We start from the raw sequence: 25,950 nt of genomic DNA, 5'->3' as shown, positions 1-25,950 counted from the left end.
AATGCTAGAAAGGTAAGTGGTGAACTGCCAGAGGTTAAAAAAGGTAAGGTTACCCAAAACAGAAAAATAATGTACATTTCAGATTTATACAAAAAGACCTTTTCCAGGGAACAGAAATAGGATAACAACTTAAAGCTGTTCTGCAGCAATGGAGGTTGATAAAGCCTTAAGTTGGTGCTACCAAATCCTACAGGTGTCCCAACTTTTCTAGATTCCTTCCAAACCCCCTCTGTCTGCATAAAGTAGTGTTGGAACACACTGTAGAACCCTCCAGAACATTATTAGAACAGGACTGTACTGCAGAAGGGGCTGCACAGTGGAGTAGTGGTTAGCACATTCACCTTGCAGCAAGAAGATCTTTCTGCATGGAGTTTGCATGTTCTCCCTGTGCATGCATGGGTTTTCTCCGAGCACTCCGGCTTCCTCCCACAGTCCGAGGTTATTTGATGACCCTAAATTGCCCGTAGGTGTGAATGCGAGTATGATTGTTTGTCTGTATATGTAGCCCTGCCACAGACTGGTGACCTGTCCAGGGTGTCCCCTGCTTTCGCCCGAGTCAGCTGGGATAGGCTCCAGCACCCCCACGACCCTAGTGAGGATAAAGTGGTGTATAGAGAATGGATGGATGGATGGATGTACTGCAGAAAGTAGTGAGTTGCTATAAAAATGGAGAGAAAAAGGTAATTAACAATAGAAGAGAGACAGACCATCAGAACACTTATAAATGTAGGTCTTTCCAACAGAGAAACTATGAAGAAAGTCAAAGTGTCAGTGAGTCCAGTTTCCTTCACCATCAGAGGGCTCAGAAACTGGAGGAAACTCTGACAGGAAGAGGTCTGGAAGACCCAAAACCACAACAGAACCAGAAGACCAGTTTGTGACAGTCAACAGCTTGGTGATAGGAGCTCACAGGACAACAGCTTCAATCAGCTTCATAGTGGTCGTAGTAAGAAGTGTCAGCTTAACTGTGAAGAGAAGACTTGGAGCTGCAGGTTTGACAGGTGGAGCTGCAGCAGAAAGCTGTTTGCTAAATACTTTCAGAATGGGAAAAAAGAGGCTTCTGGGACCATGAAACACACCCCAATGGACTACTGAAAACTGGAAGAGGTATATGGACTGATGGATCTAAATCCTAAATTTCTGGTTCATCAGCAGGATTTTTGTAGCCGGTCCAGTCGGAGAAAGGATGGTTCCTCAGTGTGAAACATCAACTGTCAAACATGGAGGAGGAAGTATGATTTCTGAGACTGTTCTGCTGGATCCAGGGTGGGTTCTTGTACAGAGTGAGAGGAACCCTGAACCTAAACGTCTACCACAGCATTCTGCAGCTCCATGCAGAACCCTCTGGTATGTTCTAGTTGGTCAGAGGTTCATCCTACAGCAGGTAATGACCCAGAACATCAGTCCAAGCTCTGGGCAGAACTACCTTAGGAACAAAGAACCAGATGGTTTGAAAACATGGTAGTGCAGCACAGTCTCCAGACTTTAAACCCCATGACGCTGGTTGGATAACTGGACAGAAGAGAGAAAGCAATGAACCTACAAGAACCACACATTTATGGGAACTTCTGCTTCTGGAAGAACTTTCTGAAGAATTATTTTGATTTCCATAGTAGAAAGAATGCCAGGAGTGTGTTCAGCTGTTATATCTTGCCAAAGGTGCTACTCGAGTCAAAGGTTTAGAATATATTTTGGTTTCTAAATTGACTATTATTTAACCTAATTTATTTGTCTGTGCTTTCGTTTTCAGAGTACAATGAGACATAAATGTGAGATTTCACGTTTTACTACTAATAAATGTGTTGTCTTTTTACTACTAATGAATATATTATCCTTTACTACTAATAAGTATGCTTTTATACACACTAACACTATTACACATACTGCTGGCTTCATACTGATATAAAACATTGCATTATGTGCTAAATGAAAGAATTGTACTGATATGTGAATGAATGAGAGGGTTCTCTAGCAGCTGTTCCACGGTGTGACTCCATAGAAGAACAACAAAGATGAATTGGTAGCAAGGCAGACAGAGGCAAATCCCATCTGCTTACACTCAAGACACACGAACATGCGCTGCAGAAACATATACACTCACACATGCTCAGACACAGTTAATCAATACTCAAGGCCACTCTGAGACATAAAAACAGAAATGTTAAAGAAAGAGAAAAAAAAGGCAAAGTAAGATGTATTTAGTGCCTGTGCATTTCAAATTTAAAATGTTGACAGTTTAAAGAAATTATGAAATAAATTAAATTATTGTGAAAACAGTAATGTCTTCATTTCACAGTATGTAATCATTTTACATGATTAATTTACAGTAATTAAAAAAAAATACAGTTATCCCTGTTAGAGTAGTCCACTATTTTCTTGTGATTAAAAGAATACAGCACCTTATTAGAGGGATGACCGTTACAGTGCTATAATTATTACTGTAATATCAATTACAGTATTTATAATTACATCAAATTTACAGTAGGGGTACTGTAGATGGTAATCTTATTATACACACAGTTTTTTTTTTTTGATGATTTTACCAGAATACCCTAAAAACCACCAACTCTTGTTTGCTTCTTCATTGTATCCGAGAAATTCCCTTTCAGGAAATCAGGAAAACAAGAGTACTGGACAACACAGAGGCAGAGTCTTGAGTCAAAGTTCACGGTTGTAGAGGTGCTGAGTCATTGTGCTGCCATCTTGTGGCGACACATGGAACTGAACCAGTAAATTCCTTATCCAGCCCTCATTGCAAATCATCCATCCATCCATTCTCTACACACCGCTTATCCTCACTAGGGTCGCGGGGGTGCTGGAGCCTATCCCAGCTGACTCGGGTGAAGGCAGGGGACACCCTGGACAGGTCGCCAGTCTGTTGCAAGGCTACATATATAGACAAACAATCACACTCACATTCACACCTACGGGCAATTTACAGTGATCAATTAACCTCAGCATGTTTTTGGACTGTGGGAGGAAGCTGGAGAACCTGGAGAAAACCCACACATGTACAGGAGAACATGGAGACTCCATGCAGAAAGATCCCAGGAAGGCTGGAACGCAAACCGCTGTGCAGCCTCATTTCAAATCTAATTAAAATATACTTTATTAATCCCGAAGGATCCAGCAGCGCATTACACTTCAAATATACAATAAGGCTTTGAATCTATCTGTGGAGCATTTCAGCGACAACAACTTGCCACTGAACATGCTCCTCAGTCTGTCCAAAGAGCTCTATCGGGAATGGTTGGGGTTTTCTATGATGCACAGCAGCTTGCTCAGACAACATTGTTCAGCTACTGTGAGTCCAGCTCCCTCCCAACAACTCTGCTGGGCTTGTTAACCAGCTTATTGAGTCTGTTCCTGTCCCTGGCTAAAACCCCCAAGCACTGGAGACATCAGAATGGTAGAACAGGTTGAAGAGTTTGCTGCAGACATTGAAGAACTTCAGCCTGCGTAGTAGGTACAATCCATTCTGCTCCTTCTTTTACAGCAGTCATGCTTACAGACCAGTCCAATTTGTCATCTATGTACCTGTAATTGTGGATCATCTCCACATCCAAACCTCCATGGTGACTGGGAGTGGAGATGATGACAATCTCCAAAATCCACCACCATCTCCTTGGTTTTGGTGGAGGTGGTTCAGCCTGCACCAGTCGACAATTTACCATTATTTTGGAATTTCTGTCATTCTTTAAATCATTCAGCATGTGGACAGGAGGGAGGCCTGATAGGTGGAGAGACTGGGCTGTAGCTACAGTACCTCGGGTCTGATCTCTGCAACAGCTGGTGTTGTCTTTGTTTTCTTAATAATATTTCAGAAAACATCTGTTGACAAAAGGTATTAATGTATAACAGTGATGTTCGTGCCTTAAAAGATTAGTTATGAACAGGAGAAGCCAAGAGGTGACTTACAGAGGCCATGGTGCCCACAGACCAAAAACTGGCTGACAAGTGATCGGAAACAAGTGACACAAACTGCTGAACAATGCAAGACTGTCCCAAGACCTGGAGCCAGAAGAAAGAACATGTAGCTCTGAAGGCTGGATGGACACGATGTCATGTCTCAGCTACAGGTCTGACCTGTGTAACAGTCCTTTATATCCTTTAATGTATATCCTTCAATGATATACATTAAATAAGAATTTCTTTTGCAATATCTCTGAAAAAGAAACACTAAATTGATTTTTAAAAATCTGAAAAGAAGATGTTTTGTAAATATATGACTGAAGCATGAATTTGTGTGTATGTGACTTATTGCTTCGTACTTTGGGAAACATAAAGAAAACACATATTTTCAGTGTAAAATATAATGTAAAAAGTGTTGCTGTAACAATAAAATCCTTAAGGCAACTCGTTGTCATTTAGTTGTATAAGCTTAATTGGCTTTTTTTCCTCTTGTGTTTATGAATATTTATTTATTTACGTTTTAGTTGTATATATTAACAATGACTGTTGAAAGAAACTGCAGGAGTTACAAAAATAAGAGTGCGCACTACACATTTTTAGATTTGGTTTAGCAAATTAAAGGTGCATTCATGATGTTTTTGCCCAGTAGCCAGTGCTCTTAATTCTGTAATGACAGGTTGAAGGTTTGTGGATGATTTCAGTGTGGAGCACAGTCATATTTTATTACTGCCACAGTTGGTATTTTTAGCATTTTTTGGCGTCACATTATTCTAGTTTAACCTTGTGTTGAGGCTTTGTTCACTCTGCAGCCTGTCTGAGGAGTGAGGTATGAACTGGAGGGGGTGTGTCGTGCTGGAAACTAACTCCAAAATAAAGATCACGTGTTGGCTGGAGTTTTTGCTGCTGGAAAACATCGCCCTCTGGTGGAACAGGGCAGTATGGCAAAAATAACAGCACCTCCGGACGGAACCATTCGCTTGACAATGCAGTGATGCAGTCACAGATTACCCAAAACCTGGTGTAAATGTTACTAAATCCTTAATATGTTGTGATACATAAAATCATAGCTGTATCAAACTTAAATAAAGACAGCTATCCCGCCTGCGGCACTTATGTAACGTTTCTGTGGATTGTTTTGTACCCCGTGTATTGAATAAAAGTGGTTCGTTCCAATAGTATTGAAGGCAAAGCTGAAAAACGGTTTGTTTTCCCCGAGAGGAAGAAACGTCGCTGTTCTCCGCCGCCGCTGCACCGATTTAAAAAAAAACGGTTTAAAATTTCTTTCATAGCTGGTTGGTGTTTAGACAGCAGGTTTCTTAGCTCGCCATGGCTCTGTGCGGGGGTGTCGGAGCCATGGCTTTGCCCAGCGAGCTTATCGTCCACATATTCTCCTTTCTGTCTGACCGAGACAAGCTCCGGGCCTCGGCCGTGTGCTCTCGGTGGAGGGAGTGCCTCTTCTACCCCGCGCTGTGGACTGAGCTCAAACTGCGGATAGGTGGTGGTTGTAACGGCGGCGGGTCCAGCTCCGACGAGACACCGAAGCTGGAGTTCCTCATGCGGAAGTTTGGCTCTTTCGTGCGGGAGCTGCAACTGGAACTCGCTCCAGTGGAGGGCAACCTGAGCCCCCTGAACAACGACCCGTCGTCCGCCAGGATGGACCAGCCTCCGGGACCTGACGACGACCCTCAACTCTCGGAGCAAAGAAGGGACGCCACGGCCACTTACTTGGACCAGGTGTTGTGTGTGTTCACCAGCATCCGAAACAATAGGTAATATAAAAAATACCCCAACGATGTGTTTTCGAGTCTTTGTTTTTATTTAGATTTTAGGAATTGTCAGGAGGCATCGTGCCGTTGTTTAAATTTTTACGACGTTTGGTGTCGCTAGCTAGCTAGCTTAGTTAGCTATAAACAAACCCTGGCATTAGGAGTTACGTAATCGTGACATGTCTTTGCAGTGGAGCTAGCAGCCAACGTTATGAATCCGAACAGTGTTCATTTAATAGTACGCCACTGCTCACTTTCACATCTGCAGTCATCAAACAGCGACGTACGGAGGATGCATGCTTCAGTTAAAGTCAAACACTCGTCTGCGTTTCTTTTGTTGCCGGTCCTATTTTCCATGTTACACTGGTCTCTCCATACCAACACAATGCAGCACTGGTGGTGGCTAGAGAAGGCTTTGTTGGCCGTGACTTGCTGATATCAGCACTGCCACACACATATACAGTGTACGTGTAGATATATTTTGCCCTGGTGTTCTGTTGCATACTGTAGGATATAAACACCCATGTGCAACATTCATAAAATATGACCACTGGATGATTTCTGCTTTGGAAGTTAGTATTCAGCTAAAACTTTCCTCTGGATGTTCCACATCGCTATTACAGCTTCTCCCCCATTCTCCATTATTCTCTGCAGTGCTTTGTAGTATTGAACTAGCTCCCATTCAAAGCTGCACACTTCATGTCTTAGTTCTGCTGAGGGGGTTTAAACCTTTTTTTGTCTGATGTCTTTGCATTGAGAAGTTTCTATTAATGAATCAACTACAAATGTAACCCGGGTCCCAGCTCCATACAACACATTGGTTGTTATATGGGTTTTAGTGTTTCAAAATTGGGCAAATCCACATGCCTTTGACGATACTGAATTTGCATAAGTTTTGCATGTGGACAGCATTATTCCACCACACAGAGCCAAACAGAAGGAGAGTTACTAACCACTGACTCTTACTATATTGCATGGTGATGACAGTGCTTCAGAAATATCTCAGATGAAAAATAATAATACGTTTCAAATCAAGGGAAAGCTTTTCTACTTAGATTGGAAATTAATCAAGGTTGTGTCACACTGGTACATGAGCTGTATAATTTCCTGTAAGTACAAGACAAAATGCATACGGTTTAGTTTTCTTACTACGTTCTTGTTTAGTGAGTCTGCCGTGAATATCAGTTAACCACTGAACAAGACAAATCATTTGGCAGTTTCCAAATCTATCTTCAGCTGTCATGTTACCAAATGATAAAATTTAGTTTTTCTCTGAGTTAATACAGGAACTCAAAACAATGAGACCAGATAACTTCGTGCTCCTTCCTCTGGGCCCTAAGTAGTTTCACATAGACGCTGAAGTAGGAAGTGGGTGCGCTGTACACAATGGCTTGCTGGTAGGTTTATGTGATGTGTGGCACATGTGTGGTTGCTCATCATTTCCTTTCACATCATACATTGGTTAACATCCAGACATCACTGTCAAAGATGAGAGTTTTCAAAGCTGAATGTCACTATTTCTCTAGTTCTTGGTATTGTTCTGTATTCTTTACCAATTCCTACTAAAATTAGGGCTGAGACGATTCCTTGAGTTATTTGAGTAATTCGATCACTGAAATTCCTCGAGGCAAAATTCTCTGAATTGAGGCTTCGTTTAGTCCACTACATACTAGACCTCAGGTCACTAACTGGTGGACCACGGTCCGAGTCTGGACCAAGATTTCATCCAATTTTAAATTTGACTTAAAGCTTCTATTTTAACCAGTGCAGCTTTTCTAGTGTTCACGCCATTTATTAGATCAGAAGCTGAATTATGAAGACAGTTTGACAAAGTCAGACTTTCTTTTTGTGAGTCGACAAAACTAAAACCTCAGTCAAAGTTAGCAGGTATGAAGGTAGTTTTCAACTTTCTTTGTTAACTCAGACTTTCTGCTTCAAACTCGTCACACAAATAGAATCGCTTAACCAACATTTGACTCCAGTCAGTTTTCTGCATAAAATCAGCTAATTGTGAACAGGTTGTTTTAATGGAGAACAATAAGGAACATAAACATTTATGATAGTAAAAACTGCAACTGGAAATTATGTGAGACAGGAATGCCGGTAGAAAACTGTTAAACATTTGTTAATGTATTTATTTTACCAATAAATACAGCTGAGTATTGATATCAGACAGCTGCACAGTAAAACTATCAAACTTATCTTCAAACATGATATTGTATTAAAGTGCATGTAGGTCTGACACTGTCTCAGAATGAAGGAAATCACTTTAAATTGAACCAAATCAAAGTGAACTGATGTCACTGATTGAATATTCTCTGTAATCAATACTAATAAACTGATCAGTTTTCTGATTTGTGTTTTATCAGCTGCCGTACCAGCAGTTTAAACAGACCAAACATAAAGACATATTTATGTGATTTCTGCACCACGAACTAGGGTTCCTTTGAGTTTTAGATTAATACCCCCGTACTATACTATATATGTACAATACCCCTGTACTATACTATACACGTACAACTCGCCGGTACTACACTATATATGAACAATACACTGCAGATGTCGGCCCGTGTTCTTTCAGGACGGTTATTTCTGTTGCACAGCGCGCTCACTTCCGTTGTTGATGCTGTAACACGCATGCTGATTGCCTGATTGATTATCAGAATGATCGATAGAGTCCTCGATTACTAAAATAATCGACAGCTGCAGCCCTAAATGAAATCCATAAATATAGGATTGCTCTACTCTGGTTGCGATTGCAGCTACCTTTCTGTCTGTAATTGCTAGATAACGTTCTGCTCACTGCACTTCTTATCAGTATTGGTTCTAAATATCAGTTATCAGTCTCCTTGATGTCTCCTTAATTGATATCAATTCTGGTTAAAAAAACAAAACACCAGTCAACCCCTGTTCTAAAGAGACCTAGACAGCCTGTTGAATAAAGGTAGCTGGGTTCGCCGTGACCTCTGTGCTTACCTTGACCGCATCAACTTTGTACGCATCAACATTTGGCATGTAGTCTACTGCTTGATCTTTGCCAATCTATTTTAGGTATCAGGATATAGAGGGCTGTAGACAGCAGTTCAGCACAGTACAGGGCAACCATGATTCTGTGTATGATAGAAGGCAGCTTAGCAATATACAGAACCACAGCTAAATTGGATAGTCACAAAATGGCTGCAATTTGCCTAGTAGGTGAACCCCTTTATTGATCAGCGTCTGTCTGTCTGTCAGTCAGCAACATTACTCAAAAACCGATTTGGCTAAAATTTTCAGGGAAGGTCAGAAATGACATGAGGATCAAGTGATTAGATTCTGGCAGTGATGCAGCTTATAGTCTGCATCCACACATTTTTTTCAGATTCCAGCCGTTGGAAATGATACGACTGAGCAGCCTTGACGGAGTACTGTGCTCTCTGTGCTTTTCTAATATTTAATTTGAAGTGCTGCTGTCGCTTCTGTTAAAATTCCATATTATCCCTAATGTGCGATGTAGTGTAAAATCACGTTACTGTAATAATAGCTTAAACAGACATTGACAGTGCTCATTTCCATGTTGTAAGCGCCGGTTGTTAATCAGGTAGAAGCAGTGTCAAAGTTGTAATGCAGGTGATTTGAAAATGACTGCCACATCAAATGGATGTTTTCTCATTAACACAATGTGTTGATGTTGTAGATCTGTCTGACGTTTGTTTCTTTTCTCACATTTTCTCTCACTCTCTAGAAACCTGCAGAAGTTGAGTCTGTATGGAGACACCTTTATCCTGCAACAAGAGGGACTATTAGACAGCTCTAACCTGCTCCAGATTCACCAGGGGGACAAAAAGATCAATGAGTAAGTCTGAGCTCGAAAACGCTTTTCTTCAGAACACCAGAAATAGTTATAAGTAGAGATTTTTTTCTGTGCATCGAGTTATCGCTTACATGTACAGGTGACCTGCAGGGGTTTTACCTGGCTCAGAATGGGCCTATGGGGCGTTACCACACATGATAGTAAACGTGATTGGTCCTCCTACAGCAAGGCATTGATTCTGTGTTGCCTTATCTGACAGAAATCTGTGCGTTTTCCTGCCATTTCTGAACATTTAAATAAACCAAAAATGTCTTCTGCCTCTAACAACAGAACTATTTAAAAATATATATTTTCAGTTCTTCTCATATTTGCGCTGGTGCCAAAAATTCCTCTATGCAGCAGAAATCCTCCACAAGATCATGGCAATATATTGGTAACTGATTGCAGAACATGATTTTGAAAAAAAATGTTAGCACTATATAGCCTTTGATTTTAGTCCAGTGAAGTTCAGTTTTATTTTTATAGTGCCAAGTCACAGAATGCAATAGCTCCATGCAAAACCATACAAAGTTATATAGAAGAACCTCAGCAAATCCAAAATTTTCCCTGGATTCCCTTTGAGCAAGCATTGGCAACAGTGGGAGGAAAAGTTGTGCATGTGGGTGTAAATGAGTATTACATACCAAATGGCACTGTTGGCTCTCTTGTTGAATTGGAGACAATGTGATGTTTGGTGTTTCAGAGTGGTAATTAATTAAGAAAAGGCAGTTTGTCATTATCCACTTAGAGGGCACACAACACCACGCACTTACTGAGTGTTCCTGGTTTTCTGCCAACAAACTGAAGCTATACCCACACAAATACGCTTTCATTTTAAAATGAACAACTGCTTCTACATTTACACATAGCATTCAGACAACTCCACCATTTTAGAGCTCCAAAAATGGAGACTTTTGGAAACGTTAGAAAACTCCAAGGTTGCGTTTTAGTCTGGACAGGCAGAAGGGGAGACTTTTGGAGTCCCTAACACAGACACCTATGTTCTCTTCATAGTTTTACCTCAATGATTAATCACACTCCTATGATTTTCTGGAAGAAAACCAAGATATGAGCCTTGACTACCAGTGGTCAATTCGACAATGATACACAATTAAAAGCATTGCTGTCCTTGTCTGTACTAGTAGCTGGTGTGTGGTTAAGGAACTCTCTGCTCTTTCTTTTTACTGCTCTTCCTCTGTAAATTTTCTACAACTGAACAACCAAACCCCTGCCTCATGCTTAACACAGCACCTGTATGCCCAGTGTTCATCAGAAGTCATGTGATTTTCTGGTGTGTTGCTACTCTTAGAGATTATTTTTGAAACAGAGCTAAAGCGCTTGTCTGGATAGAGGTTTCTTTTGTTCTAAAATAAAAATGTATTTGTGCGGCTGTTGCCTGTATATGGGACAGTTTAGCCTGGACGGCTAAGGTGCAGACTGTGTGGACCACAGCCTCTGCAGAGGGTTATTGGTAAGAGACCAAGAGCTGCAAACGATGATGTCATGGCTTATAAATAATCCAGTACAGCAACTTCTGCCAACATGCTAATTAGCAACTATTGGCCCTGAGAGAATATTTCGAAAGTCTGATCAGATTTAAAGATATGTTGGTGGCAGAAACCCGTAATCTTCAGACTTGTCTGAGAGTAGACTCAAAGGTTTCGTTTGGAGCAATGCTTCTCACATTATGGACTTAATATGTGCCCTCATTTATGTGTCAGGAGTTCCAAGTTCAGTACAAACTTGCACATAACAGACTATTGGCTCTTCAAAAGGATGAACAGATCATCACGAGTTTAGATGGTCTTTCATTTGACTACAGTAGTACCAAAACTCTCACAGGCACTTGGTAAGCCTCGTGTTAAAGGTCATGGGCAGTTGGTTTGGGCAAGGAAGACAAAGTCACTATCTAAAAGAATGACGGGAGATTGTCAAAGGCCACAGAGAAATATAAAGTAAATGTGCTTTCAGAGCATCTTGCATTTAATTTAAAGGTAGCTGCAGTCAGTCTGGTAGTGAATTGAAATTCTCAAGGTTTGTTTTCGTCCTCTCTGCTCTCTACAGGATCCAGCAGTTGTTCATGGAGCTGCTGTCTAACAGCAGGCAGCTGCGGTGGCTGTCCTGCAGCTTCATGCTGGGTCTCGTGACTCCCTGTTCCTTAGCCTGCCTATCAAATCCTTCAGCTGAGACTCTGCAGCACCTCAGTTTACTGGACCACCAGCTAGGCATGTATTTCTATCCAACTTCACATGCTTTGTACATGCTACATGACTGTATAGCCTCCTCCGTGTTTAGGAAGTATAGCAGGGCTGGCAGTTTATATTGAGTTTGTACAACTGTGACTCTTCCTCAGGTCCCCTTATCTCACCATCAGAGCTTGATCGTCTCTCTAACCTTCACTCTCTGGCTCTGGATTTTTCTGACTTGACATCTGAGCTTTGCGGTTTGCTGGCATCTCCTCGCCGAACTCCACTGCATCGCTTGTCCCTGCTGCTCAATGGCGCCGCCCTGGAGTTCAAACCATTAGAAGGGACAGCTACAGAGGATGACTGGAAGGCACTGGTAATATAGCAACTTGTGATCTAGTTGTAGGATCTTTTTGTTTTTGTGTTTACACTAGAATGTTACATTACCACTAATCAACAGTGACATATCAGTGAGTCTAAATGTTTGCGTCAGTCAAATGTACCCGATCCTCTGCAGGTTCGGGTGAGTGCCAACCTGCGGGTGTACATCATGGCCCTGGAGGTCGACAGTTCTGAGCTCCTCAGGGTCCTAAAGCCTAGCCTTCCCCTGGAGCGCCTTCACCTCGACAGTTACAGCACGCTGGTGACCGACGCCACGTTGGAGCTCATCTCTCAGCAGTACAACAAAACGCTGACTCACTTTCTTCTCCTGAGGGACGGCCCCGATTTCCCTGACCTCAGCGTCAATCGCAACGAAGACCCATTGGTCCTACTGGCATGGAGATGCACTCAGCTGGCTGTGCTGGTGATACATGGTGAGTTGGAGCTGCTGTGATCTGAGCTCATACTACCTCATGATTAGGGATGGGAATCGAAAACCGGTTCTTTTGGAGAACCGGCTCCCAGTAATTCGATTCCTAAGAATCATTTGTTTACTTGCCCGACGATTCCGCTTATCGATTCCTCTTATGTCGCAAAAACGTGATGACGTCACATGCAGGTTCTGGACTTTTCCAACATGGCATCCCGGCAGAAGCACTCAAAAGTGTGGCTATATTTCACTCGTAAAGACGACACCAGGGCTACTTGCAACACTTGCAATGCTTCAATTTCGTCAAAGGGCGGAAATGCTTCCAATATGCTCAAACATCTGTCCACCCAGCCTTTAATTAGTTTGCGGAAATGTTCCACGTTTGATACTCTACTTAGCGCAGGTGAGCCTCATTCAGGTAAAAGCAGGAGCGGAGCTAACGTCTCGGCGTCGTCTGCTTTACATGTCGAAGGTAACGATAAACTCCTCCAGGTCCTGTACATTGTGTTTATGCTAGCGCAGATCTCCTGGAATTATATTTTAGATGACGATGATGACGGCCTGAGCCATGCTGGCTCAGATGCTGGCTCTCACTCTGGCTCGGAGGTTGTAGCGAGTAGCTCTCGTGCACGTTTAGCAACCCCTTTCATCAAGGCAGGGAGGACTAAAATGACAGAGGCGAGGATAAATGAATGTCACCGAGCAGTGACCAGATTTGTGGTGAAGGATTTATACCCTTTTGCCACAGTAGATGCCCCTGAATTTCGGTAGGTTAATTTGTTGCATATTTTCTGTTATCTGCTCAAGAGTCAAAGCAAACAAACCAATCTGTATTTTTTCATGCTCTCACCCAATGAGTATCGATAATGGAATCGGAATCGCTAAATTCTTATCAATTTCTATCCCTACTCATAATGGTATATCAGTCCCTCCAGGAATTCGCGATGTTGCAATCGAGCGAATTCATGCGAAATCAACTAATCTCTGTGAATTTTGCGCGGCCTTGCAATTTTGTCCAATCACCGCAACTTTCGCGCAGTTTTGCCCCACCTTCCGTGAGTTCCACCAATCATAGCAGCTCCCAGGGCAATTCACTTCCTTGTTTATGGTTTGAAGATGCAGACATGTGCGATACTAATGTCTCTCATTTACCAATAAAAATTACTGCTGAAGACCGTGATAAACAATTAATTCACTGATGTTCTTCACCAAAGCGGAGCTAAACTGTTTTACACCCGTGCTATATTGTGGTGGAATACAAAAAAAAGAAAAAAAATAATCGATTGATACACACACTTTTTTAAAAAAAAACATGAAACGTATTAGAACGGCTGAAATGAGCGGACAACAGACCAGACAAATCACCATGATGGAAACTGTTGCATCTAGATCCGTTAGAGCACTGAAAGACTGAGGTAAATTAGATTAATTATTCCACCAAAGAACACGGCGGAGTTATGTGACGATCAGCGTGTGTGAATCCTTCCTCTGTTACCAACATCACTCAAAACCAGACTCGGGGATCTGAATGAAATTTTCAGGGTCGGTAAGAAATGACGCAAGGACCAAGTGATTAGACTTCGGCAGTAACATGGCTTAAAGTTTGGATCCACGGATTTCCCATTGAGGTAGCGGCACAGCGTCTGATAGCAGCACGGTAACCATGGCAACAAGTGAACGCTACCTCAGTGGCCTGCTGACGATCACATGATTGTGATCCTCCAACAAATCTACCACTGTGGACGTATCGGAAATGTCACAAGTAACAACTGATTCAATTGTGGGGGTGTTTCTGAGTCCCATCAATTCCCGTCGCCCACTACATATTTAGGTCACGCGATTCAGTATCTGTGCACATGCAGAACACACACCTGTGTTCAGCGGGAGGTCAGGTAATGAACAGTCTTGGCGGAGTACTGTGCTCTCTCAGTGCTGTTCTTGTTAATTGACGTGACAAGCCGTGTATGTGAACACGTGTGCCCCAGGAAGTGAAAATTAACTTTTTTAACCACTGACAGATATGTGCAAATATGATTCATTCAATAATAAATTATCATTTTGTGCCGCAAATCTACCAACCACGTCATATTAAACCAGTATCTGGCTGCTGCTAATGTCCCACCATGGTCTGCCAGCTTATGTGGAAATGGGTCGGAACGCAAAATAATTAATTTCTGAATAAATACTGTCAATTACAGCCTTGAAACATGTTCTACAAGCTGGAAAAAATGCAGCTTTTTAGCAATTGTCACTGTCTCCCGCAATTTCACCACAACAAATAAGCTTAAAACATCGCAACTTTTATCGCAATTTTTTTAGAAAAGCTCCCGCAAATTCAGGCATTTTCGGCCGCAACAATCACGAAAAACGCCCTGGCTTATTGCTCTAGACATACGTATATGGTAGTAGTTACTTCTTTTTCTGCAGGCCTCCTCTGTTTTTCAGGGCAACAATGTGAGATGAGAAACAGAAATTAATTGAAGGAAGCTTGATTAATGTTATTTCTTTGCTGTCATAGCCTGCTTTGTGTGGTTTGTGTTGTATGTAAACCCCTGTCCTTAATGTCAGCGAGATTAGTCCAGCCCTCCTGAACTCCTCTCCCTCGTTGTAGGTTACACTGTGTGGTCCCATAACTTGGTGGCCATCTCTCGTCTGCGAGGTTCCAGCCTTCGTGTCCTGACCGTCTCCGAGGAGAGCATCGACTTCGACCCAGACCAGTCGGTGTACGTGGAGGGTGACCCTGTCCACAACCTGGTGAAGGAGGTTTCTCTGGGCCTTGGCCGTGTGTGGCACCCTTGCTTGGATTCCAGCCTGGTCTTGTCTGAACCCACCCAGCACTTCCACCGTGAGCTGCACACCTTCAGCATGGGCATGTAGGCAAGGGATTGCAAGCTGAACGCATAGCAGCCTAAACTGTGTCAAGACCAGGCCAGACCCCCCAAGTCCAGGTCAGCTCAGACCTCTGAACCAGGTCAAAAGCAGACCAAAGTGGGAAATCTTAAAACAATCTATAAGTTACACTTTTGTGAGCTGATTGTCTTTAATTATATTTAGATTTTTCTTTCTGTTGCTTTCACAGAGGTTTTAGCACGCAATCAAGTCCTCCAGTTTTCAAATAGATCTCCTGTTTTCTTGCTTTTTCTCTAGATTATCTCGTTAACTTGAATAATGGATTCAGCCTTTGATGCATTAAATGTATCTTAGAGTTGAGAATATTCACTTAAACTGCATATTCTATTAAAAATGTGATATTATTTCAGCTTCGATGTATACCACGCTAAGACTAAACACATTTGACTTTGTCTGCTAAAAAGGGTCATCCTCCTGCTTCAGACTCCAGCCTGGCCCACTCTGGTCTGGTCTGGTCTTTCCCACAAGTGTTCAGAGCTCTCTTCTTCACCTTAATAACCTCCAGAGCCTATGTATAATGTAACTTTGATTTGTTTCCTGTTTTTTCCGCTTTTTTTTCTTTTTGTTTGACTGTTTTCCATCTCTCCCTGCTCTGTGTATAATCTTGTTTTTCCAGCGTGGTGGTTCCCTTGCCTGTGTAGGCTTTGTGTGTGTTTAAATACAGATATATTATTATCCTGCTCACAGCTAGAACAGGACAGGCAGGCGGGTTGAGTGATGGACCAGTGGGATTTAAGATGGGATGCGTGTTGAGACGCAACCTATTAGCTTTTCTTTTTTTTAAAAAAATCTTTGCTCTGTGTTGGTCTGTCTGCTCCACTCCACCAAAAGTTGGAGTTTGTAAACTACCCGATCGATGACTTCCTGGGTAACAACCATAGCTGCTTCTTCTGTTGCTCTAAAAGAGCACCTTGTGCACTTGTCCACTAGTTGGAAAGCCTTGCCAGCAGGGTGGGAAATTCCACTGTAAAATGGCTGACTGTGGCTTGTGCTAATCAATGTTAATGCAGTTTTCAGCAACAGTCATGTCAGCGCCATGACCCAGATGTGGCATTTCAAAGCCAAATGGTTTTATTTTTGGGTTTTGAGCACTTCACCAATGGCGTTATGGAGAATACTGTTACATTCTTGCCGCCAACACACTTCCCACCCTGCTTACTTGTTGACTTTTTTTGGGAAACCTCACGTCAGAAAAGTAAGAAGCCTTTTCTTCCAACTGACACTCGGAGCCAACCTATAAATTTCAGCACATTACAATACAGCACACCCCTACTGTGTTCTGTTTTGAGCTGTAATGAGCTGGTGGTAAACCGTTGCATCTTTTTCTATGTTCAAGATGAATATATTTGCCTTTCTGATAAGCATCACTGGTTCCAGAGCCCTTTTGTATTAAGCTGGTTGCTTCTGTCATTTGGCATCCTGATGATGATGCTTATTACTTGCTAAAATGAAGGCATCAAAGGGGAACTTTGGCATGGGGTGAAAGAAAAGATCCAAATGTGCACCGCGATAGGAAAGGGCTCTGAGATCAAAAACGTCTTCAGATAGTCCTGCAATATTCTAGAGACAAAAGGAGGTTTTATTCCATTATGCCATAAATAACTGTGTTTTGAGAAATCTCTTTGTAATTGCTTCCAAATTCGTGGTGAGGCTATGCTACAACAACAGCAGTATTCTTTAGGCGCAGCTTCTTAAGGTGGCAAATACCAAACCCAGGTTTTGCAGACATGCCAGCAGTACTGTAAGTAGGAACCAGTTTTTCTCAGTGGCACAGGTCTTGTTTTATGAGTCGAACATTTCATGATTACGAACAGGGAAAAGAAAAGGATGCACTGAATGTAATTTTACACGCATTTCTTATTGTGTTGGCCAGTCAGTCAGCTTTTTTGCTCCACATCGAAGGCTTACTGTATAGCTGTATTTGCCACAGAAATTTGGCAAAATGCAAATCTTGCCGGACAACTGAATAACTGAGTTCAAACATTGTAGGTTCCACTGACAGCCGAGACTACTTTTTGTTTTCTTTATTTTTTTTCGGGGGAGCAATGGCACCTACAGCACAACAAGGTTTCGGGTCACGAGGCTCTTTTCTGTGACGAAAAGTTATTCTTTGTCAGTCTCAGGTAGGTTTTTAACATCACTATGACCAAGACAGTGGTGGTGATGATGTTGTGTGGGATGTGCGAAACAATCAGTAAATGTGAGAAGTAGTTTTTTCTTTCTTTTTTTTTTCCCCTCTTGAGTCACAGTTGCCTTGGAAACAGTCCCTTGTTTTCTGGATACAGTTGTCGTTGTTGTTGATGATGATGTTGTTTCTCTTGCCATCTGATAAACCCTCGCTACACCTCGGTTGGAGGGTCAGCAAACCTAATCATACATTTGTTTTCAAAGATTAAGGTTGACAAAGACTAAAGAATGGCAAAACCAAGCTGCTCATTGCACGTGTTTTATATCTCCTGCAGATATTGTTGGGGACAGAGAGCGGCCGTGGAGCGGGAGAAAATCTATGCTGTCGATAGGCGACCTGCTGGGCCTAATTAATCTCCGAACGGATGGTAGTCGGTTTTCTGGGGTGAAATGATTTCTGCCTGATGCAGTGGATCTTGTCTGGCTTGTTCTTTGACATCCATTCACGAAGGCATGACTTTGACTACATCCCTGTGTGAATGCCTTTGTTCTATTAAATGAAATGAATGTTTTTCAGGCTCTTTAAAAGTGCTAGTATTCCATGTTCAAGGCTCAAGCCAGGCACTGTAGACCAAATAGCTCCAGGTAAATACGAGTATCATGAGTTGATGGCCCAGTATGGTTACATGTGAAGCTCTAGTGTTGTTTCAGCTGAGTGGTAATTAGAGCCATTGTGCACTTGTGTCTTGCTAAGGCATTTCTTGAACTGGACTGGGATTTTGACAGGAAAATCAATGTTAGGTTGGTCCTAATGGTCCTAGGCCAACCAGCTCCTGTCAGAAATGTTACCCAATCCAATGGCTTCAGCTCAGATTTAGTTGTATACAACATGGATTTGTAGATTTTTGGACAATGACACTGCAGACTGTGAAGGTCCATATCAAGGTCTACAGTTTACAAGGTTGATCAGCGGTTATTTTTCCTGATATGGAACCAGCATCATACAGTGTGCCAGCACTCAGAATGATTTGGTCCTCGTGATCGGCCCGTGGATACCAAATGTTTGCTCGTCTGTTAAGGGACCTTGATGGTTTAGCCATGATAATCTCTCTCGTCCTTGGTTCATATCTCAGGATTAATGCACTTTGGTACCAAGAGTTACTTTTTAAGGCTGTGGCTGTATATAGCGCTGTACACTCACACACAGAGAGGGGATAGAAATGCCAACATAACACATTCAGACCAAAATATGTTGGTTTTTATCTTATCTTCCTTCTCCCCTCTTCTCCTCTTCCTCTCATTGCTTTTAAGCGCTCATCTTTGTTCCTTTTATGTAAGACAGTTAAGCTGTTGCAGCTTTGTATTGTGTGTAGATATCAGCCGGGTGTGGGGTGGAAAACAAATCAGTTTTTTTTAGTTGAATGTAATATCAAACTGGGTAGTTATCTCAGCTAAGCAAGTAGACTTTTACTCACAACTGATTTTAAAATTTACAGGCTCAACTCCCACTTCCTCCTCTGTTTCCTGTCTTTTCAAGTCTTTAGATCTTAGTGGCTCCACACAAGTAGTTAGATCTTCTTTGGGCAGTCCAATGCAGCCATTGAGGCAGTGTTTCTGCCCCGAATAAAAGAAGGGGTTGTAGTTTTTACCAGATATAGCCAGTTCAAGCAGAATACGTTTGATTCTTCTATGATATTCCTTATCACACAGTGTATAAAAATATATTCCTCTAGTCATAGAATTCCCTTACAGACAGATTAAGGAATATTTATGCCATAAAACTGAAGGTAGAAACACCAAAACAGACCCAAATTGTAGTGAATGTGTTGTAGAGAGAGTTCTTGTTTTGTCCACATAAGGAGAGAGGAGGTGAGACAAAGTTCTGTCTGGTAATACAACACTGACAGGCCAGTAACTTCAGATAGGTTTTGACCAATCCTGGGACAACCATGCATAGCATAGGATTTTGAGAACTACCACCAGTGGAAAAACAACCTTTCCCTGACCCCTGTGTGTCATCACCAGTAGCTAAATATTGAGCCGCCTTGTGCCTGAAAGCCCCTGGAGTCTCACTGCTTTTCAAACCTCAGCTCTCCCCAGTTGTTGGCTTTGTATTCGGTGTTAGTTGTTGCTGTGATTGTTAGTTCACTCTTTAGGGATGCATCGTTGCGAGCTACAGTGGCAAAGGTCTCACCACTCGTGTTTGAATCTCCCTTGGAGCGTGCCTGTATTTTCTGCGGACGTTTTCATGTGTATCCAGTAGAAATGTGTGAGTAAGATGTGTATGTGAACAAGCTGTCAGCTGTGCAGCCGTCATTCGTTTTCTGCATGCGTGTGTGTGTGATTATGTGTATTTATGGGGGGCTTGCTCATGTACAGCAGTGCAGTCGTATCACTTCCACTGCAGCAGGAAACAGGAACAGAAATCATTCGTTCTCAGGGTACACTTGGTTTTTCAAAGAGGAGGAGGAGGATGGAAAGTAACAGTAGCTCAGGCCTCTAGCTCAGTCATATGGATACTAGGAGTCACTGGACCTGTTCTCCTCCTTTGATGTGTTCTAAGCTGCCAAAGACCACAGTGGAACAACCCAGACACAAGTCTATCTGAAGTGCCGGCGTACACTCACTAATACACACTGGCGGGAGGCTGATCCGGTGTTCTGTTCTCCTCCACACCTCCTCCCCTTACTTTCTGTTCTTTTCCACCTCTTAGTTTCTTCCACCGACTATGAATACTCTGTTTTTGTGCATCCATGCTCTGTCCTTGCTCTGCTTTGGTACCATATCCAACAGTCTCGTCATGTAGTCATAGTGAATAGAGACCAAAGCAGCAAAGGTTTGGCCTGTCTTGTGTTAGTGACTGTACCCTGTGTGTAACAACACAGGACTATGTGTTTCGGAGAGCATTTCTGGTCGTTTATTTCCAACATGTTACCTGATAAGGGTTAGCACCATTGTTGCACAGCTTGTACAATGTGGCCAAATTCTTACCTCTGAATGGCGCTCTGGGTCGACATGTTGCTGCGGCGTCATCGATCAAAGCCAGACCTGTCCAGTGGAGAACACTTCTACAGTGTGACAGAGGTTTAAACAGAAATGTCTGGAGTTGGACCACTCACCACCATATTCTTCCTTCTTTCTATTTCCTGTCCATCACCTGTTTCACTGTGAGGAGAGAGTGAATGTAAACCTAAAGGCAAGGAGAACGAAGAGTTTGGTTCAATCTTAGAACAGGTCAAGGACTAAACGCTCCCACGGATGCTTCCAGAAGTTACAGATAGCAGCTTCCCAGCCAGGACAATGGCCCGTGTGTCTGATGTGATGTGATGTGTTGAATGGCTTGTAGCCAAGGTCAAATTTGATGGGAGGCGTTTAGTCCTGGGCTTTTGTAGCTGTAAAGTGATTTGCTGCTAGAGATCTGCTAGGAACAGGACATTCCACACGGGGGTCGCTCAGGCCGTCTGACTAGCAAACCGTTTACTACATGGCTACAATGTCTGCGTGGAAATTAGACTCTATATACAGATATATTCTATTTTTTTTACTTTGGTCTATTTTGGAGGGATTGGGGATGCAGCTTGTACTGATGAGTCACACCAGATCAGCAGCTGGTCTGAGCAGAGTGGAGGTGTGATACCATTTAGAAGTGGTTCTTTAGAGTGTGTCGCTCTTTCAAAGGTCAACTGTCAACTTTCTACTGTGTGTTTCTGTGATGCCATGCTTCAGCATCCTGAGGCCGTTTTGGGGCCTTTTGTGTCCGGTACACAAAAAGTCACAAGGTAAAGCGACTTGCTGTGACTGTTAAATATAAGGACTGAGCACTCTTTGCATGAAATTCATCGTTTTCACACATTGAATCAATCTGGCAGATAAAGAACATCACAGTACAGAAGGAGGATGTTAGTCTGCATATTTAGGGCACACAGGAACTTGGTCTGTACTCATTTACACACCAAATGCAGATGGTGTTTTACTATGCTATACTGTGTACACACAGAAAGACTGAATGACACACAGCTAGCAGAGCCGTGTTTTTATTGAGGCCTCACAGGTCTGAAGGCTCTGGAGGGGAGAGAGCGGTGTCAGTTTTTCATGAGACCATTACCAGCAGTTACTGTACATTCACATAGTTGCAGCAAGTTCAATATGCCCTGTTGACCTTTTACGCTTTTTTTTGTTAGTTTTTTTGTTTTTTCGTGCTCTTCGTAAAGTATTCCTCTTCGACAGCAGGGCCTGGTGGCCTGATGAGTAACTGAATCCACAGAGCTGGCCTCTAAATGCAGTCCATCTGAAACAGTTGGCCTTGGCAGCGTATTCAAACTGTTGTGATTGCAGAGCTGTAAATATACTGTCTGTTTAAGCCTGTATACGAAGAGTTGGGTTCGACACTTCTGTGATAATACTTAATAGCCAATATTAATACCATTGACAGGGACAGGAGTGTGAGAGTGGGTTATTTTAGTACCAAAGCAGCAGACTGTGTCAAATCTGCATCAGTCTAAACACAGGCTCAGAGCCACAGGCAAACACTCATCAGACATCACTAGTCTCATTTCCACTTTGATTACAGCTCAGACTCGATGCCAGCTCGAGAGTTTGTAATGTTGACTCTCAGGATGTTTGCAGTGTTCTGGAAACTACACCTAAAAATAGCCGTGGAAAAGAGGTAGTAAGATGGTTCTGGGTCGAAACTGTCCCTAAAAGACATGTTTCTGAAGGGATTAACATTAAGACACAGGGTTTCCTCATCATAAAATTCTATTAGTTTTATTTTTTTTTATCTAAATGCTACAACCATAGACTACTACCAGGACTTGCAAAACTGAAAGAGTTCCCAGAGGGCTGGACTCATGCAGGAATGTGACAAATCTGATTAAGATCCTGATATGTTTTAGTGGCTTGGAGAAAAACACTGGATGTGCATTGCACTGGTATAAAATCAGTCCTGTGTAACCGATGTAGATAGATGTGTGTGTGTGTGTGTGAGATCTACTCAATGAGGGGGAGGCTCACACACAGCCAGGCTGCTAGCAGTTAGCCACACTGACAGGAAGTTTGGATTCTCCAGCTTTCAGCCATAGCTGAGACTAAAACTGTTCATCCAGCCAGTTTCTGATGATGATCTCAGCATGATTGGATACAGAGGGTATTATCATATACCTGTTACTCTGTAGTTCTAGAGAAGAAACAACAAAATGGCACTGATGGCATAACCTGGCCAAATTCTGTCAGTAGTTCTGCTGCACAGAGGAATTCGTGCAACGCCTGGCTATATCAAGGAACTGATAGATATTCATGCTCAGTGTCAGCCAACGATCTTCATTGAGATCTCAGCTACTGTGGCTCTGATGTTTCTGGCTGGTAAACAAAGACTTTCTTGTCAAGTCTGGAGAGCCAAACCTCCTAATTAGCCAGGCAGGCCGGCCTACTGCCCAGTCCAGCCTCACAACTATGCAAGAGGAATGCATATAATCCACTTTATTTTTTTCAGTTTTTATATTTTCTTTATCTCACCGTCACACAGTAGAAGTGAAGATGTAAACTAATAAGAACTTGCAATGACAATACTTGGCCTTATGATGATTTATGAAATCTTATCATTTAGTTTTAAGATCTTTTGATTCTGGTCAGCCAGCCCAGCGACAGCAGCGGTGACGGCGGGCTCACTCTTGGTCTCTGTGAGACTGGCTAGACGGCCCCAGTTTTATCGTGGTACGAATGTTGTGCATTTGTTTAAAATCAGGACAGTTTGCAATAACAGCAGTCTTACCAGTGGCCACAAAGGGGCACAAGCAGTGCTGATGGCGCCCGGCTGCGTCTTTAGAAAACCATAGAGGAAGAAATATAAACTATATAAATAGATATATTAACTCACACAGTGCATATTTGTATAGGTATCAACAATGCATTACCGTGGTATACTCTTATGCAACACATGTCCGGGTTCAATTTCTGAACGTGAAGTATATTATGAAATCACACAGACTTTGTAAATCAGAAGCTATGTTGTTGTGTGTTTTTTGCAAAAATGGTTTTACCATCCTTAATGTTGAATATTCTGAGCATAATGTTCCTGTGTGATTGTGTTTGTCAAAGTGAGCACACAGCACTGGGTTTTACCTTCTTTCTGTAAGCAGGGAATCAGACGGAGCCCAAAACACAGCTGGACAGACTTCAGATACCATGGAGAACATTTCAAGTATGTGTGATCATCTTTCAAAAACTTCAAAATCTGATCTGTGCAGAGCCTTGAAATTTAATGTATGAATCAGACAAACCGGAATTTGGTTATTGGTTACTGAACAGCATGGATTAGGACTTGTTGAGACCAAGCAAAGCTGAATTCCACCTTAAAGAATAAAATAAAGAAGGCGTTTTAATGGAGAGCCTGACTCGCCTTCGTCTGAAATCATGAAATTGCAATTTGAAATCTTCTCAGCTGTTTTTGGGACGAGTCTGCAGGGAAAGAGTCCTCTCTGGAGAAGAGGACAGATTTTATCTTTGAGAACAGTGTTGATCCATGGTTCTGTTGTGGAGAAAAGGGAGGCGCGTTACAAACCTCCATGTGAAACCTCTTAACTGACAGACGGCGTACACTTTAGGGGTCAGCCTGCTGAATGTTGATTTGAATTAATGTTGAATGAATGCTTCTCTTCTTTTAGTCAGTGAATAAAAATATTAAAAAGCCACTCGCTTCCATTGTGTGTTATTGCTTTTTTTATTGGCTGTTTACTATCTGTTGGTTTGAGGTAACACAGATCGTATTCCAAATGTTATTAGAGCCGAGATGGATGGATTTGTTTTTAGACTCCTCAGTCTCCAGTATGAAGCCAAACCTTACCACGGTCTACTGGAGAACAATAAGAAGCAAAATGATCATGCAAAGGATTCCAACTTTGCTGCTTATAGAAATATAAATATCTGAATGTAACTTCGATGACTTGACATGTTTAAGTAGCTCTGCCCATTGTGAAGTAGTAAATCTACCAGAAATGTAACAGAATAAGAAGTTTGTGACAGATGAAGGCTATTTAACTCATGCAGTAGAAGAAGCTGACCAAAATGGAGCCCTCATTTGCATTTCTGCTGCTCTCTCTAATCAAGCAGAAGTCTGAGCAGCACATAGTTCTTCTGCAATCTTTAAACAGGCAGAGAGTGCAGCAGGACCTTTACGGCTCATTAGGAACAGTAAACTGAATGTCTCTTCCTCCACCAGACACCAGGAGCCGGTGGATGAAAGCGTAAAGCAAAGACTGCTGGGAGACAGAGATGTTCTAATGGACTTTACCGAGCAGGAATGGAATGGATCAGATTAAGCATTTGCATGTTTATTAAATACTCTTTTTTTCCTATTAAAAAGATAGTGGAAAAAGTATACACCGCCTTTCTCAGTCTCACTGAAAATTTCCTGTGATCAGGCTGGCTTTCATGTGGTCACATGAGGCATTTTTTCCAATTTTTAGTGGAACAATTGGTGGTGTGGTTCCTCTGTAGATGACCTGGGAGTCTATATGTCTGTATGTAGTGTAGGAGCTCACTGTGCCTGTATATAAGCACGGATTCTCACAAAATGTCTGACATTGCCAAGCAAACAAGCAACACTTTGTGGCTCCCTCAGCTGGTGTCTGTTTTTCTGTCTGGCAAAGTGTAAGCTGGCTCACCTGACCACGTCACAGCCGAGCTTTCAAAGAGGAAGCAGAAAATAGCCTCTGAGCTTCAGACTGAATGCCGTTTTAAGTCTGCAAACGGCCCAAATAAAATGCTGCTGCTTTCTCCTGTCCACCTGCTCAGAATGCTCAGCAGCTGTAGAACAAATGGGACACCTACTGTGTGTTCAAACGCCTCCATCTGAGGGAGAACAGACGATGAGGAGCTAAAACCAGCTGCACTCAGCGGACCGACACAGAGGCTCAGCAACACCTCCATGCTCTGCATGGCGGGGCTTTCCCTCGAGTGAGGCGGCAACATGAAACACTTGGAAATGAAATTCAACCTCTGTCACCATGACAACGCCACAATGGGAAACGCTGGGAAAATCGGCTCAAATTGTTGGTTAATGATGAGCAGAGAGAGAGGAGGGAAGGGAGGAGAAAGATACTGAGAGGGAGGATGAGGGTGTTTACTAAGATCCTCTCTACCCCTTTTTCTTCATATTGTACTCAATAAATATAGAAAATATACTGGAAATATAATTACCATCCTATCCATCCCCGTTCATTTTCAACAAGATTATTTGACTGCCCTGTGACAGACTGGCGACCTGTCCAGGGTGTCCCCTGCCTTCACCCGAGTCAGCTGAGATAGACTCCAGCACCCCCAGCGACCCTAGTGAGGATGAAGTGGTGTATAGAGGATGGATGGATGGATTATTTGAGTGCTGAAGTGGGGTGGTATCATGATCACTAT

At 42.5% G+C, this 25,950-nt stretch overlaps 1 protein-coding gene across 1 annotated transcript; it reads left to right on the top strand.

The window, feature by feature from the left end:
• Nucleotides 1-5,085: 5,085 nt before the first annotated feature.
• On the top strand, nt 5,086-24,233 carry LOC110956293 (F-box only protein 33). Its single transcript, XM_022201665.2, has 6 exons — nt 5,086-5,681; nt 9,403-9,513; nt 11,575-11,735; nt 11,864-12,072; nt 12,214-12,511; nt 15,119-24,233. Exons 1-6 carry the CDS (start codon nt 5,239-5,241, stop codon nt 15,382-15,384), a joined length of 1,488 nt encoding a protein of 495 aa, XP_022057357.1. The 5' UTR covers nt 5,086-5,238; the 3' UTR covers nt 15,385-24,233.
• Nucleotides 24,234-25,950: the final 1,717 nt, after the last annotated feature.

Source organism: Acanthochromis polyacanthus, chromosome 1 (genome assembly GCF_021347895.1).
Source record: "Acanthochromis polyacanthus isolate Apoly-LR-REF ecotype Palm Island chromosome 1, KAUST_Apoly_ChrSc, whole genome shotgun sequence".
NCBI classification, from domain to species: domain Eukaryota; kingdom Metazoa; phylum Chordata; class Actinopteri; family Pomacentridae; genus Acanthochromis; species Acanthochromis polyacanthus.
This window is presented reverse-complemented; position numbering and strand designations above follow the sequence as displayed.

Excerpts from the sequence above, each read along its gene's own strand:
- LOC110956293 (XM_022201665.2), top strand. The coding sequence starts at position 5,239 with ATGGCTCTGTGCGGGGGTGTCGGAGCCATGGCTTTGCCCAGCGAGCTT. Across the intron at positions 9,514-11,574 it reads GGGGACAAAAAGATCAATGA|GATCCAGCAGTTGTTCATGG; the intron begins GTAAGTCTGAGC and ends TGCTCTCTACAG. Across the intron at positions 12,512-15,118 it reads GGCTGTGCTGGTGATACATG|GTTACACTGTGTGGTCCCAT; the intron begins GTGAGTTGGAGC and ends CCCTCGTTGTAG.